Source organism: Uranotaenia lowii, chromosome 2 (genome assembly GCF_029784155.1).
Source record: "Uranotaenia lowii strain MFRU-FL chromosome 2, ASM2978415v1, whole genome shotgun sequence".
NCBI lineage: Eukaryota > Metazoa > Arthropoda > Insecta > Diptera > Culicidae > Uranotaenia > Uranotaenia lowii.
Window position 1 is genome coordinate 161072079 of NC_073692.1, and position 14437 is coordinate 161086515.

A 14437-nucleotide genomic window follows, 5' to 3' on the forward strand; every position below is an offset into this window, starting at 1 on the left:
GGAGCTTTTAAATTTATAACTTCCAAATTTTTTTTCTCACGCTTGGTAGCTTCAAATTCAAATCCATCACCAAACCGAGCGATTGATTAATGGTTGCGATATTTGTGGATGTTGATTTTTAATCGATATGCGCATAATTAATGTTATCGATTACAAGTGTAATCAAGTGGTTAAATATTTGCCAAACCTGAGCAATCAACTCGCTACGCTCGAGTGGTTGTGTAAATTATTTCATTTTTATAACACACAAAGCTGTTGGGATTAGATGAAAATCAGATCAGAAAAATATTATTCAGTAGATAAAATTGAATCTTACACAAAATATTTTAAGAATGAAAATGATTTTAAAATCTAAGAATTTATGATTATTACTCTCATAATTTTTGTCGTCTTCCTAAGTTTCGTGTTTATCAACAGTTTTCTGAGTGAGCTGAGAACCACTCAAAAAGTGCATTTTAAAGTATTGCAAAAAAACGAAAAAAAAAAATTCCAAATTAACATCAGGCACGACGATTTTTGCATTTCTAAGTAAATTGGCAGTTGAAAATGCAGTATACAGATTCAAGTCTTTTCAATTTCCGCTTCAACACAAGAATTCATATCAAAATTTCTCATTTCTATGGCTTTGTTTCTCGTTCATACCCCAAAACTGTGAGGGGATTCGTTAAAGTTGACACTCATGCGAAGTTTTTTCTCTTACTTTGTTTGTTCATACCTGAAAACCCCTCCACTAGTCGAAGAAAAGCTCCCTCTTAGGGGCACACCACAGAAAAGGTGCTCTCATGGTGTGGAAAGCTTCCATTTTGCTACCATTCTTTTTTTTTCCCATTCGGCCATAATCTCCTTCAGTCAGCAACTCATCTTGGATCTTGAGGTAAAGCTAACAAAAAGGGAACGGTATAAAAGTCTAATGGATTAATTTCTATGGTATCCATTACAGAGAGCAGCAAAAAAAAAGATGAAACCTTCTCAGAAATAGGGTGTGTTCGAGTGATTATAATACATAATGGGAGCAGAACGATGTACTTTTTATCCTTGTTCCAAGAATTCAAGCTCATAAGAAAAATATAACGATTTGCTATCACCTTTAAGGTCAATTTCTTTCCATGTCTGCTTCTGACTTGTCTTGAAAAAGTTTTAAAATTCTATGAACTTTTTTCTCAAATCAAGTTGAAATGATGATGAAAGATTTTTCAGAAGTTTGATAGTTTAAATATGCTATTTTTTGAGGATTTTTTTTTAGGTTTTAACCCTAATCCGCTCTTGAGTGTCAATATGACACTATTGGAAGTTTAACGACTTTATTCGGGGGCATCCAAATAAAAAAGATCTTCGGGACCCTTAATGAATTTTTGAAATATTCAATTTTGCATTGTTACTTTTTTCAGGGAATCTAAAAATCACTATCCTGCGATAAAATTTGAGGATCAAAACACCCGTGTGAGAAATTTTCATCTGCAATTACACTATACCAGCACTTATCGATTTAAATGTTGTCCTAGATAAGTTGTGCATTCAAATTCAACGTCTCTTTTAACGTTAAGGATAAATTCTTGCTCACAGACAAGAGAAAATTTCTTTCTATTTTGCATGAAACTTAAAATGCGGAAAGTCAGAATGGACGCAAATTGTTGGAAAAAACACTCTCTGTGCGTTTGATCTCTTTTTTTTTTGTCACAGAAAATAATTTCAGGTGAGTTATCTTGATCGTCTTTGGGAACGAATGAGAAGTCATCGCGTTCTCATATTTATCGCTATGTGTTGAACAAGTGATAAACCAGTTACCATTATCAGTTCTACCCAATTTGCTTTCCTGCTTTCTATGGATGCACCCTGAAAGGCCAAGAAAAAAATACTCCCTAATCAGACCTTGAGTGTAAATTTGACACTCCTCGCTCCTTGCTACATCTCTTTTGTTTTTCAACCAATTTTTACAAATATTTTACATAGTTTTGGATATCTTTTAATGTAACTCAAATATGTTTAAAGACATTGCCCACCTTAAAGACTTCAGTTTTCCGCTATTCAAAGTCCAAGAAAACAAAATTCGAATATCATCCTTCGAACTGTAGATCAGCCACGGAATTCTAAAAAGATACACTTTGTGTCCAAGAAAGCTGAAGTTAAATGCTATACGTTGCATACCAGGATATATATTTTTTAATTTCATTAGATCATTACCACAAAAAATGTGAAAAAGTGCTGTTAAAACTGTACGTTTCATTCGATGAACCGTATAAATTGTTTAAATCCCACAGATAAATTTTGTAAAGATGATTGAAAAGCCTACGGCACATTTATGCATCTTTAGATTTTTATAATACGAAACACTCAATTTTTGAACAATTTTGAAAGGCAGTTGTTTTGTAACTTTTTGGAATTTGCAATTATTATGTTTTTTTTTTTGTAATTAAATTCAACTTTTCAGGGTATTTTCAGTATATTCACTAGAGTGTCCATTTACTGGCCATTTTCCCGTTCCCAGGAATCGAGAAATCTGGTGGCCTGTTACCCGGAAATTCCCGGGATCCCGGGAAATATTCAAAAACATAAAAATATATATGCACTTCGATTTAAATACACATAGCTTATCGAACCTTTCTTGCATACAGTCCATAATTTGTTCAAAATGCTCTCTTCATTATGTTTTTCAACTTTTTGATCAAATAAATCAAACTGTTTTCAACAATGATAAATTAAAAACATTCAAACGATTCATAAAATAACCTGAATAAGTCAAATGCAGGATTCATTCATGCAATTAGGGGTGAATAAAAAAAATTACCTATTCATTGGTTCGATTATTTCAATCTTTTTTGATTTTAGCTAAACATTTTACATATTTGCTCTTCATATGAAAAAAAAAAAGATGAAGAATAATTTATAAATTCTGAAATTCATCTGGCTTTCAAAGCCAGAGAGAAACAATAACATAAATGTAACTTTCGAGAAAACACAAACTGCCTACCTGCTGAATGATTTTTCAAATATTTTTCGAAGTGTTGTGGGTTTTTGTTCAATGAAAACGGTGTGGAAATACATATAATCTTTTCAAACCTATCTATTTGAATAAAAAAAATGCACCAAATGGCTGCAAAATGCCTTAGGAATCGGCATTTTCTCAATGAGTTCTCAATGAGGCTATCAGGCTTTTCTAGAGGAATAATTTCATACATGTCGGGAATTCCCGGAAATAAATCAATGATTCCCGGGAATCGGGAATTCCCGTATTTTTAAATTTCCCGGGAATTCCTGCCCAGGAAATCCCGAGACGGACACTCTAATATTCACGCAAGATTTTTTCAATAAGCTTATATTCAACAGAAAGCTAATTTCATACCAATTCTAGTGGTGCAATTAGTAGTCTCATAAAATCTGAGAAATTGCAAATAGGCGAAAGGTTAAAAAACAGCCTCTTTTGAAAATTCGTCAAAAATTATGTGTTTCGTATTTCGGAAATCTTAAAATGCAAAATTTTCCAAATACGCAAACTTTTCAATCCTCATTTCAAAATTTATCAAGTGTGACTTAAATAACTTTAACGGTTCATTGTTTGAAAAATACGGTTTTGTGATGATGAACTCAAAAATTTATAAAATTATGTTTTTATGTGCAACGTATGACTTCTCACTTCAGCTGTCTTGAAGACCAACTGATTTTTTGAGTAACAATGATATTTTTGAAATATTGAGTGATCACAACCCCGATTTTTTTTATCCACTCAGGTAATCAGTCTGATAAAAAATTTCCAAATGAAATTTTGATTGAATTAATTTATCACTTTTAAAATTACAACTTTTTTAAGGTTAAATTGAGTTGCAATTTAACACACCCTATTGTTCATTGACCCAGTATTGTATCTGGCATTCGTATTTCATTGGATTGTTAGTTTAAAACAAATGAATTTAAAAAAGAAACTATTTGATCCTTAAAATTTATTTTATGAACCCATAATAAATTATAAGTTATCTTGGCTATCTTTTTGATGAAAAATCGTTCAAATGGCTCTTATATTTAAAAAACAGACGGAGATAGAAAAAAATGTCAAACTCTATTGTATGAAAACATATTTTAACCAGATCATTAGTAATTAAGACTGATGCATAATTAAGCAGAATGAAATACTTTTGACCAATTCAAAGATAACTACATTATTTGAAACTGTAGTCCAAATTTGAATTTTTACTTCAAATTAAATATTCACGTCCAAAGACAAGCAAAAATGTTCAAAATTCAAAATTCAAACACATATTTGAGTTCGATGTTTCTGAATTGTTTGGTATTCAAAAATCATAAATTTCGAAGAAAAAGTAAATTAAAAGGGATATGAATTTCAACTGCTTCAATTTCGAGGGAAGCAATATGCTTCTCTCCAAATGTTCCCTGAATTATTGACTATAATTTCCAATTGTTTCTAGAGAAGTTTTTTCTTTAATTATTCATCTATATATATAAAAATGAATTTCTGTCTGTCCGTCTGTCTGTCTGTCTGTCTGTCTGTCTTTCTGTCTTTCTGTCTGTTCCCTATAGACTCGAAAACTACTAAACCGATTTACGTGAAACTTGGTAGGTGGGGGTAATGGAAGCCGGGGAAGGTTCCTATTCTGGTTTGGAACCCCTCCCCCTAACAGGAAGGGGGGGAGGGGCCTCCCAAATAAAAGACAATTTTTTGCATAACTCGAGAATCCATCAAGCAAATGGTATCAAACTTGGCATGAGGTGGAATTTGGGAACGGGGAATATTTCAATGAATATTAGGTACCCCTTCCTCCACTCAGTGGGGTTATAGGAAGGGGAGATAACTCGAAAACTAATCAAGATATTGAAACCAAATTTGGCATGGGAAGGTATTTTGATATGAAAAATATTTCAATGATTATTTGAAGTCCCTCCCTCCCTGCAGTTGAAAGGGGGAGGGGCCTCTTTCATATTTTTTTACATAACTCAAAAACTAATAAAGCAAATGGAACCAAATTTGGCATGGGAAGGTATTAGGATACGAATGATATTTCAATGATTATTTGAAACCCCTCCCTCTTTCCAGTAGGGAGATATAAAGGAGGGAGGGGCCCTCTTTTTAATTTTTTACATAACTCAAAAACTAATCAAGCAAACGGAACCAAATTTGGGAACGTGACATGTTCTAATGATTGTTTGAGATTCCTTGCTTCTTCCAGCGGGGAGAAAGGAAAGAGGGAGGGAATTTTTATTGCATAAATAACACAAGAACTACAACAACAAATGGAACCAAATTTGGCATGGAATGATATTTAGGTACGAGAAATGCTTCAATGAATATTTCGTAACCCTCACACCTTCAAAAAGGTGGATGAAAAGGGGGAGAAGAGGTCTCCCTTACAATTTTCAGTATAACTGGAGAGCTGATCGAGCAAATTGAACCATATTTGGCATGTGAGGGTATTTGGATACGAGAAATGTTTCTATTGTAAATTGAAGCGCCACCTTTTTTCAACGGAAAGATAAAAAGGGGGAAAGGGGGCTTCCATGCAATTTTTTTGCATAACTCGAGAATTAATAGAGCAAATGAAATAAATTTTGGTATCAAAAAGTATTTGAGAACAAACAATAATTTTATGAATATTATGTTCTCACCCTTCCATTCAATGGGGAGCACGGAAGGGGATGGTACTTTCTTTCAAGTTTATGCATAACTCAAGAATTTACTACGCAAATAAAACCAAATTTGGCATGGGATGGTATTTTAATACGAGAAATTTTTTTACGTCAAACAATTCCTTTCTTGCAGTGGGTAGATAGAATTGGGAATAAAGGAAGGGAAGAGGAGAGAAATGGACAAAACTTAACATGGAAAATCATTTTGGTATGATTCTATGATTTTCTGACACAGTGAGTAGGTACATGGTAGGAGGGAGGTTAGCCCAATACAATTTTGTTAGCATTAGATCTCAATTTATGCTAACGAAGCCAACAAATGGAAACAAATATAGCATGGAAAGGTACTTGGTTACGAGATATGTTACTACGATTGTTATAGACCCTTTCGCTGTAAAGTGTAGAGAGGAGAAAAAAGGAGTGGGTTCCATATAAATTTTGTTGTAAAGCTTAAAAACTTATCAACCAATTTAACAATATTTGATACAAAAACATTTTTGGGAATGAATAAAATGGGTATGATTATTAAAAATCACCCCCCATTCAGCAGGGGGGATGGAAGGACAGGGGGGAGGCTCTCTTATCAGTTTTTTAGCATAAATCCAAAATATATCAAGCAAAAACAACCATATTTTATCAGTTGAATTATTTGCGTACGATTTATTTGAGACCCTCCTTTTTTAGGGCGAAGCTTAAAGAAACAGATTAAAATCATCAGATCTTGAACACAAATTTATGGATCAAGATTCAGAATATAAGTTTAAGTTATTTTTGGATTGCCATCCGAAACTCCAGCTGCAGCTCTCATTTTATAGCGGTTGCTTATGAATTATGTTATAATTTGACTTAAAATAATGCCAACAAAACAGTAAAAATTTGAGTAAATTCTGAAAAAATCATTCGATTTTGAAAGGTGTAGCAAAGCACACCGGGTCAGCTAGTTTCAGATAAAAATCAAGAAACACGAAGTTTGTTTCACCTTTTTTAGGCGTTATTCAGTCATGCTGTGGAATATTTTTGTTAAATTTAATGAGTTATAACAAAGCTATAAAAAAAAGCTTCTAGCAAATACCCCATGAAAAAAAAATTGTGAATGTTTAAAGTTCATATAAGCTGCAAATTTCATTATTCAAGTTTTGACCTTTGATTTAATAAACATCAAAGTTTAATAAAATATAAGCAATGCAATAGGCGATTTCAAAAGATAAGAAAATATAAGCTCTCTGGAGCCACTTAAAATTGCAACATTCGTGCAAGCTCGCTTTTCATTTCATCACGATTATTTCTGCATTTTAAAGCCTTAACCTGAAAAAACTTTGTCTGACTATGAAATCAAACATAACTTAAACTCATTTTAGTGTTTTTTCCGGATCTTCATCGATGCTTTTTATTTTCGGTTATAGTTCTTGTACACGTTTCGAAATTGTATTCCAAAACTTCGTTTCCTGATAGTAGTTCAGAATTAGGGATCATTTTTTTCATTTTTTTAAGGGATAGTTATACCGATATATCGAAACCGAATTCTGGAAATACTTGGCTATTTTTCGAATACCGAATTACGACTTCTCAAAATCGATATTTTAATTTTTTTAAATAACCAAAACTATATTTTAAAAAATTCGTAGAATTTTTAACTTTCCTTAAAACTTGTCTGGGTTCTTTTAAAAGTTGAAGAGAACTTCAATATTTTTGGGTTTTTTCGAAGACGCATCCTGAAATTTCAAGCCCTCTTTAAAATTTAAGAATGACATTAAACTAAAAATCGCTGTATCTCAGGATTCTTTGTATGTTAATGATATTGATTTGGGGCTTTAGATAAAAAAAAGTGTCTAGATGAGGTTCTTGGAGCCAAGGAGGTTAAAGTGAATAAAAGCTAATTTTGAACAAATACGCTTTTTAGTCGTTTTTTGGTAATTTTCCATATATTATGTGGAAAAGTACGTAAATTAAATTCTAAAAATCTGAAAAACAAGAATACAAAACATAATTTTTAACATGAAAAATATTTTCGAATTCTTAACTGAAAATTGATCATCATTGCACTTTTGCCCCTCTGGATAAGGTTGCCAAAGTTTTTTTCAGCACAGCCAGACAAGTCAAGGCAATTTTTTTTTTAAAAACCTGACAAAATCCAGGCATTTGATATTCAAATAAACGAACAAGAATCCGGGCAATGTCCGGAAATTTTTTTTCCAAAATCCAAAAATGCGCATTAAAAACCCAAATAAAATTTCATCAATACTCATCAACATATTTCAATCGTGGGGGAGAGTGGGGAATAATGGGCCAATTTTTTTCTTTACTCCATTTTTTTTTTATTTTATAAGAAACAGTGAAAAAGACAAGTGTGATGGTTTCCTGCATTTTCAACGTACCTTTTGACAACTTTATCTTTTTTTATAATTGGTTCCTCACGCGTTCTGACTGTTTCAAAAAATGTCATTTTTTGGATTTTGAAAAATGGTGGGGAATCGTGGGCCACTAAATCCAAAATTATCAAAAAACATGCAAAGTTTATGAGTTTACTCAAAACTGTAATTTCAAAATTTATAATATAACTTAAAAGCACTTTCCGATAGGAAAATAAAAAAGAGAGTGTTGAGTATGATCGAATACTTCCTAAAACCTATCTCGCGAACGTTTTGGCAAAATTTCTAATAAAAGATTTATGTTCGTCTTTATCGCGTTCAATAAAATAGGCAGAATATTTTTCATAACTTTAAATTTGGAAAAAAAAACTTTACAGGAATGAACAATGTGTTTTAAACTATGAATGTGTATTAAAACGTCAAAATACAGGTGGCCCAAAATACCCCACGTTTGTGGCCCATGACTCCCATAAGCTTTGATTTTCAAATTTGTTGCGTTTGAGTGACTTTTTGATGGTTCATGAAAAATTCCTTTTCCAAGTGAAAGAGCAAGACAAAACTATGAGGATCAGCATATGAGCATATTTTTATTATGTTCTTTAGGTCTTCCTCCGATGCAAATTTATGGGTGATTGTTTAGTTATGTAAGTACATATTTCTAGCCTAATTAAATAAGAGAAGCATATGATGCATACACAAGTAAACAACATATGGAAAAATATGCTAAAGCTACGATGACAGTTGGATTGACATTTTCCACCTTCCACGATAATTTTTATAAACTTGCTCAAAAAATGTCGTTTTGGAGGCATAAAACAAAAAAAACAACTCGATTGTTTTGTTTTATTTGATGGATAGGTCCAGGAAAAATCTGGGCATTTTTTCAATGAAAGCCAGGCAACCGGCCCGGTCCGGACTGGTCCCGAATTTTGTATTAAATATCCGGGCAAACCCGGCTTAAACCGGGCAATCTGGCAATCTTACCTTTGGATCGAAGGGCCTCAAATGACGGTTGCATATGTTTAACATTGTATTTCTATTTCGAAACCTGTGAAGATTCTGTGTTCAGCAATTCAATAAACAGTTGTGTTTGAAATAAAGTCAAATGCGTTACATTTTATCAAAATTTTATAATGTGTCAGAGACAACTTTCATAAACGGTTAATGGAAAAATAATGGTTTTATATACTTTTTCACATACGTATTTTGTTAGATATCGTAGTTACGGCAAAGCAAAAAAGTTTTATAAAACTTATTGTTCAATATAAAAGGTCTCTGATAAATATTATTATTATTATTATTATTGTTCAGTAGACTGGATCGATTTGCATTCATTTTTAAATATTTTTCAATCAAAACATCGCTAGACACCAGCACTGATGTCAGTTGTATTGATTGGTTTTCAATGCTAATAAAAATACCCCTTTTAACAGCTTATAACTTTCTCCCTAATAAGATTCGAAGTTACAGTTGACGACAAAGCTGTTAAGCGGAAAATTCACTAAAAAAAAATTATTAATTGGTGCAAACACAATCAAAACTATTTGGTTGAAACAAAAATGATGTTGATTTTTCAGAGCACCTGCCTGGCAATCTTAAAGAGAATTCGTTTTCAAGTGGTGGTGCACCGGGGCACTACCGGTAGTGTACTTTTTGCTGATTTCATGCTCGTTTTCACGAAGAGTAGTGCACTGGTAGTGCACCATAAAGTGGACGGTGGAACACTCTGAAAATATTCGGTGTTGCTTGCGCTCTCACCAATACTAGCATGAATTTTGACAGCACGTGCTTCCCGATGTAAACAAATATCAGCTGGTTGGTTTATTTCTATACCGCAAAAATTGCGTTCGAGCTGTTTTTTTCTCTTTACTATCCCGAAGAACGGAAACTTGTTCCGGATTCAATACCAGTGCCGTTTCCAACAGAGGCGGAGAATTTCACCTGGATGGCACGTTCCAATGCAAACAACGCTCCCAAGAAGAAATGTGCCCAGAAGGCTTGCTGCGATCGGTTCCAGGCGATGCCGAAAAAGAGCAGCAAATCCGAGTGTCTTAGGGCGACGATGCTCAGTTGCGCCAAGTCCCGGATTCCCACCCGTTGCCCTTCAAAAACGGTAGTTCGAGACTACACCCGCATTGGGACCTTGAATTCCGTTCGTTTCGGTCCGTTAGCAAAACTTTCTCCCCCGACTTCCGCGATTCGAGTTCGCCATTTTGACTTCCAAGATTTTTTTTGTAATCTGAAAACGGAAATAGGTACTCGAACGAAGATGAGATTTGCGTGAAATAAACGTTCAAAATACCGGAACCTTCAAGCTGGGGTAACAGCAGTCTAGCAGCAGCAGCAAACATAGACCGCCCAGAATCAGCCGGTATTGCAGTTATCATCAGAGCCAGAGGCGGATCTACCAAGCAAAATAAATCTGAAATCTTCACAATTCAACATAATATATTAATTCATGCTAAAATTTTCATGTTATTTAAAAGACAATGATCAACTAAAGTAAATTTCATTTCATATCGAAGTCAAACGAAAACAAATACCAGCTGTAATGGATTTTTGACAGCTTGATGTTTTCTGTTGACACTGCCGATTTCACGCACACCAACAAAGGTGAGTGCAAAACTCGATTCATGCTCGTTTTCAGCGTGGGTGGTGCAACACTTTCGGGTGGTGAAAACAAATACGGTATTAGTCTATACCCAGATATTTTTCGTATCGTGTATGCAATCCAAGAACTTTCTAAATCTCAATCAACATCAACGGGTTTTCCGCGCCAGACAATTTGTGAGCTAATAATTAGTTTTTCAATTGCTGAAGCAAGAGAAAAAAAAAAGACAGTTCACGTTGCCGTCGTCGTCGAATGGATTGGTTAACACAGATTCAATTTTGCAAACCTCTAACTATACCTAGTTGGAAGTAAGGCACTTAATTACCTCGGAATCCTCGGAGCGGATGATGTTGAAGCGCTCATCACTGCTGTAGGTTGTCACTCCGATGGTGAGAAGATGATAGTCCTTCCGGCGGATCCAGGACACCTGATAATGGGTGTGGGACGAAAAAAAAAACGAGAGGGAGAGAAAGGGATGAAAATTGAAACACGTTAGTTACATAACCAGCTTCTTGTTTTTTTTTGCTTCGTTTTGCTATGCTATGCTGTGTACCCCTTTAGGGGATTTGTTTTTTCTCATCCATTTTGTTTCCCTCCCACAGACAAGAACGACGGTGATGGTGCTTGGACAGATTCTCTTGTACAGTCGCTAGAGTGGACTAATTCTCGAAGCACACGGGTCAAGTGCGGACACTCGGCGGTCTGGCCAGTTGACACGAGTTATGCAGAAGAGGAGAAAAAATATGCGCTTCAAAGCTATAATAACCGCAGCAGATTAGTAATAACTGGAGACGGATTAATTTCTCGCTTAGTTGAATTTGTGGAATGCAACTGTGTTCGCCATCATAATCTTTCTTAATCAAATCCAACCGAGATGAACCGCGGAATTGGACTTGGTTATCGTTGAAGGAATACTAGTTTTAAAGTAATTATTCGTAGGCAAATGGTGTGTGTAATGTGTAATTAGCCAGCAAAAGCTGGCACTGATCGATTAGAAGTGAAACGACAGCTAGTATTATGAAGGTATCAAACATTCAGTGCATTGATCCGAATACAGCAGATGAGTTACACAATTTAATTTTTGGAAATTATCGCCCAAATGAATCAAATGATATTTAGTACTCCCAGGAAACATCAAATTGTATCATAAATGATAACTTAAATCGTTTACAATGGTGTTGCGAATTGCAATTTCAACTGCATAGTGAAAAGATCGTGCAAATTTTTGTCTGAAGTCAGTTAAATCGAATATGATAGAAAGTTCGCCATGTCTGTATATTTTAAGAGAGAGAAACATCTTTATGTTCTCTCTACAACCAGCAGTGCATCAAGACGGCTAATAGGGTTAGTTGCCCTACTTTGGACCCATTAAGCGGTGGTTTTTAAATAATCATGTTTTTCTCACGAATGGACGTGAAATTTATATCATTCAGGAAGTTCATTCATAAGTACTGATCTTATCTGCAAGTTTCAATGAAAATTTTCAACATGAGTTTCGCCATTATTGAGAGACTTGCAAAGATATGGATGATTTAAATTTCCAACTTTGAACTTACTGTTCCTATTTTGGTACTGGACCGGTTCCTTTCATTGGACCTGGAACTAAAATATCTATAAAAAGTTTAATTTTTCGAAAATAAATAAACAAATTTATTGTAAATGTAATCTTCAATCAATTACTATAAAAAAATAGTATTACAGCTTTTTAATATTTAAAAAACTAAAATTTCTGTTATGAATATCACAAACACTTTCATTCCCCATCAGCTCTATCAGCAGAACGACAGCTGAAACTTGATTGTGTTTACTTACTTATAGTTTATTTGCGTAAATCTGGCAAAAATGTTGGAAATATTCAATACTGGTTCTGAATTATGCCCAAATTCAAAATTCGCATCATTGTTGATTTGTTGGATTTGTTACAAAGATTTGGTGATGTCAGGTCTAAACATGGAACATCAAAGTCGAAAGTTTCCTATATTTGGACCCTTTGCAAATTTTCCGAGTTTTCCATTGATTTTCATGAATTTTTGGAAAAAGGGGTAGTATGGTTCATATTCTTCGCAGTGAAAGTAGTTTCAGTTTAAGCTTTGGCTTGGACAGTAAAAAATCGTGATTTTTTCTTAAACACTCTAATTTTTCAATACGCGCCTCACTGAATGAGCTGTCTGATTTACCACTAATGAAGAGGTACATTTTTAAAAACGTTGAAAATTTTATCAGAAAGACTTTTAATGGCAAAAAACAGTATGGTAGGGTTCAGGAAGAATAAGAGTTCATTGTGTGCATAGCAATATCTTTATTTTATGCCAGCAAAATGAATTATTTACAGTTTTCGGCATTTCAGGACTAAAGTAGGCTCTAGGTCCAAAGTAGGAGCACTCACCCTAATTAGATGGGAATTGATTAATTTTGACCTATGAGAGAAGTGGAAAATATTTTCGCTGGCAAAGATTTGAAGGCTATGAGAGCAAAATCTTGCGCTCTCTTGCATTCTTCCGATAGGTACGAATAAGGAGTCAGATAATACTCAATTGGTATAGTTTTCGTCGCTTTAGAAAGAAATGAAACTGATGTATGTATATTGCCTCCACTTTGGTAAATAAATTCTGTTTTTTCAACTTTCATACGATCATTCTATAAAGTATATAGAACGTAGTATATATAACGTATTTTTGTACACGGTTAGGTTATCAGGCAATATTGTTGTTTCAAATATTTGTTATTAAATGTATTTAGCTCTTTAAACTCATTCGATTGAATTTTTCACTCCACTTCACTACTGAAACTTCAATAATTTTCAACTATTCTGATAAAAAAATAAGGCTTTGAGTCGAAACGTTTCACCAAAATGATGGTTTTTGTCAATGAATCACGTTTTCGGTGTTCGGACGCATCCATCGGTCTCAACAGCTTCCAATTAACGAGCGAGTGCTGTAGTTTTAAAAGCAACCAACGACGTAGAAAAGCCCAAAAAGATCTTGAATAACATTTGAAGAGAGCTTAAGTTTTCAGGTAATTTTTTTATGAAAATTGTTAGCTCTAACAATAACAATACATAACAATACATAAATGTGGTCTCTGGTAGAGATTTATAAAAATGATTGAATTCCTAGAAAAAAAAAAATTGATAAAAATATTTTAAAATATTACTCTGAGAAAAAATGGATTTTAGAAACTAAAACTCATTTTTACCAAATAATGCCGAAGCAGGTTTTGTTTTAAAGGTTGGAAATCTACACTAAAAAAATGAATTACATGATTTTGGAAAACATCATGGAAAAGTTTTTGTTAGAAAAACTGGTTCCCTTTAATATGGACAAGTTGCAATGTAAAGACGACTTGTTGACCTTATTATTATTTGAAAAAACTTCTTCAAATTATGAAATGGCAGTTTTTGGGAAATTGAGTATAAGTTTTTGAATTCCAAATTTTTCAGGGTTGGATTTAATAAAAATAATTTTTTTCTAAAAATTCAATCATTTTTCCTAAACTCTCTTTTGAATTTAATTTGCGTAGAAATTATCATTTAAGAGCGAAAATTGTTTAAAACATTCTTCCTGAAAAGTTGGGTTTTTTCAAATGTTTGTTTAGATATTTTTTTGGAAAATCTAAGTAGACCAAGTTGCTTTACTAGGTAACAACTTTATGCCCACAAAGTTTCATTGAATTCTGAGAGGGTCACACCAATTTCGTGTCGATTAGGCGTGAAATCCTTCAATAGTTTTATTATAACTCAAAACGGAACAATAATCATTTAAAAACAGTTTTCAAAAAAATTTTATGTGTATACGTATCTAATAAATATTTTTCCTTCAACACT

At 33.6% G+C, this 14437-nt stretch overlaps 1 protein-coding gene across 1 annotated transcript in view; it reads right to left on the reverse strand.

The window, feature by feature from the left end:
* LOC129749570 (serine-rich adhesin for platelets-like) overlaps positions 1-14437 on the reverse strand; it is a 394154-nt gene that overhangs the window by 107711 nt on the left and 272006 nt on the right. Inside the window, exon 4 of the mRNA XM_055744590.1 lies at positions 10940-11041. Within this exon, the coding sequence (XP_055600565.1) occupies positions 10940-11041 (102 nt within the window). The remainder of the gene's footprint in view (positions 1-10939; positions 11042-14437) is intronic.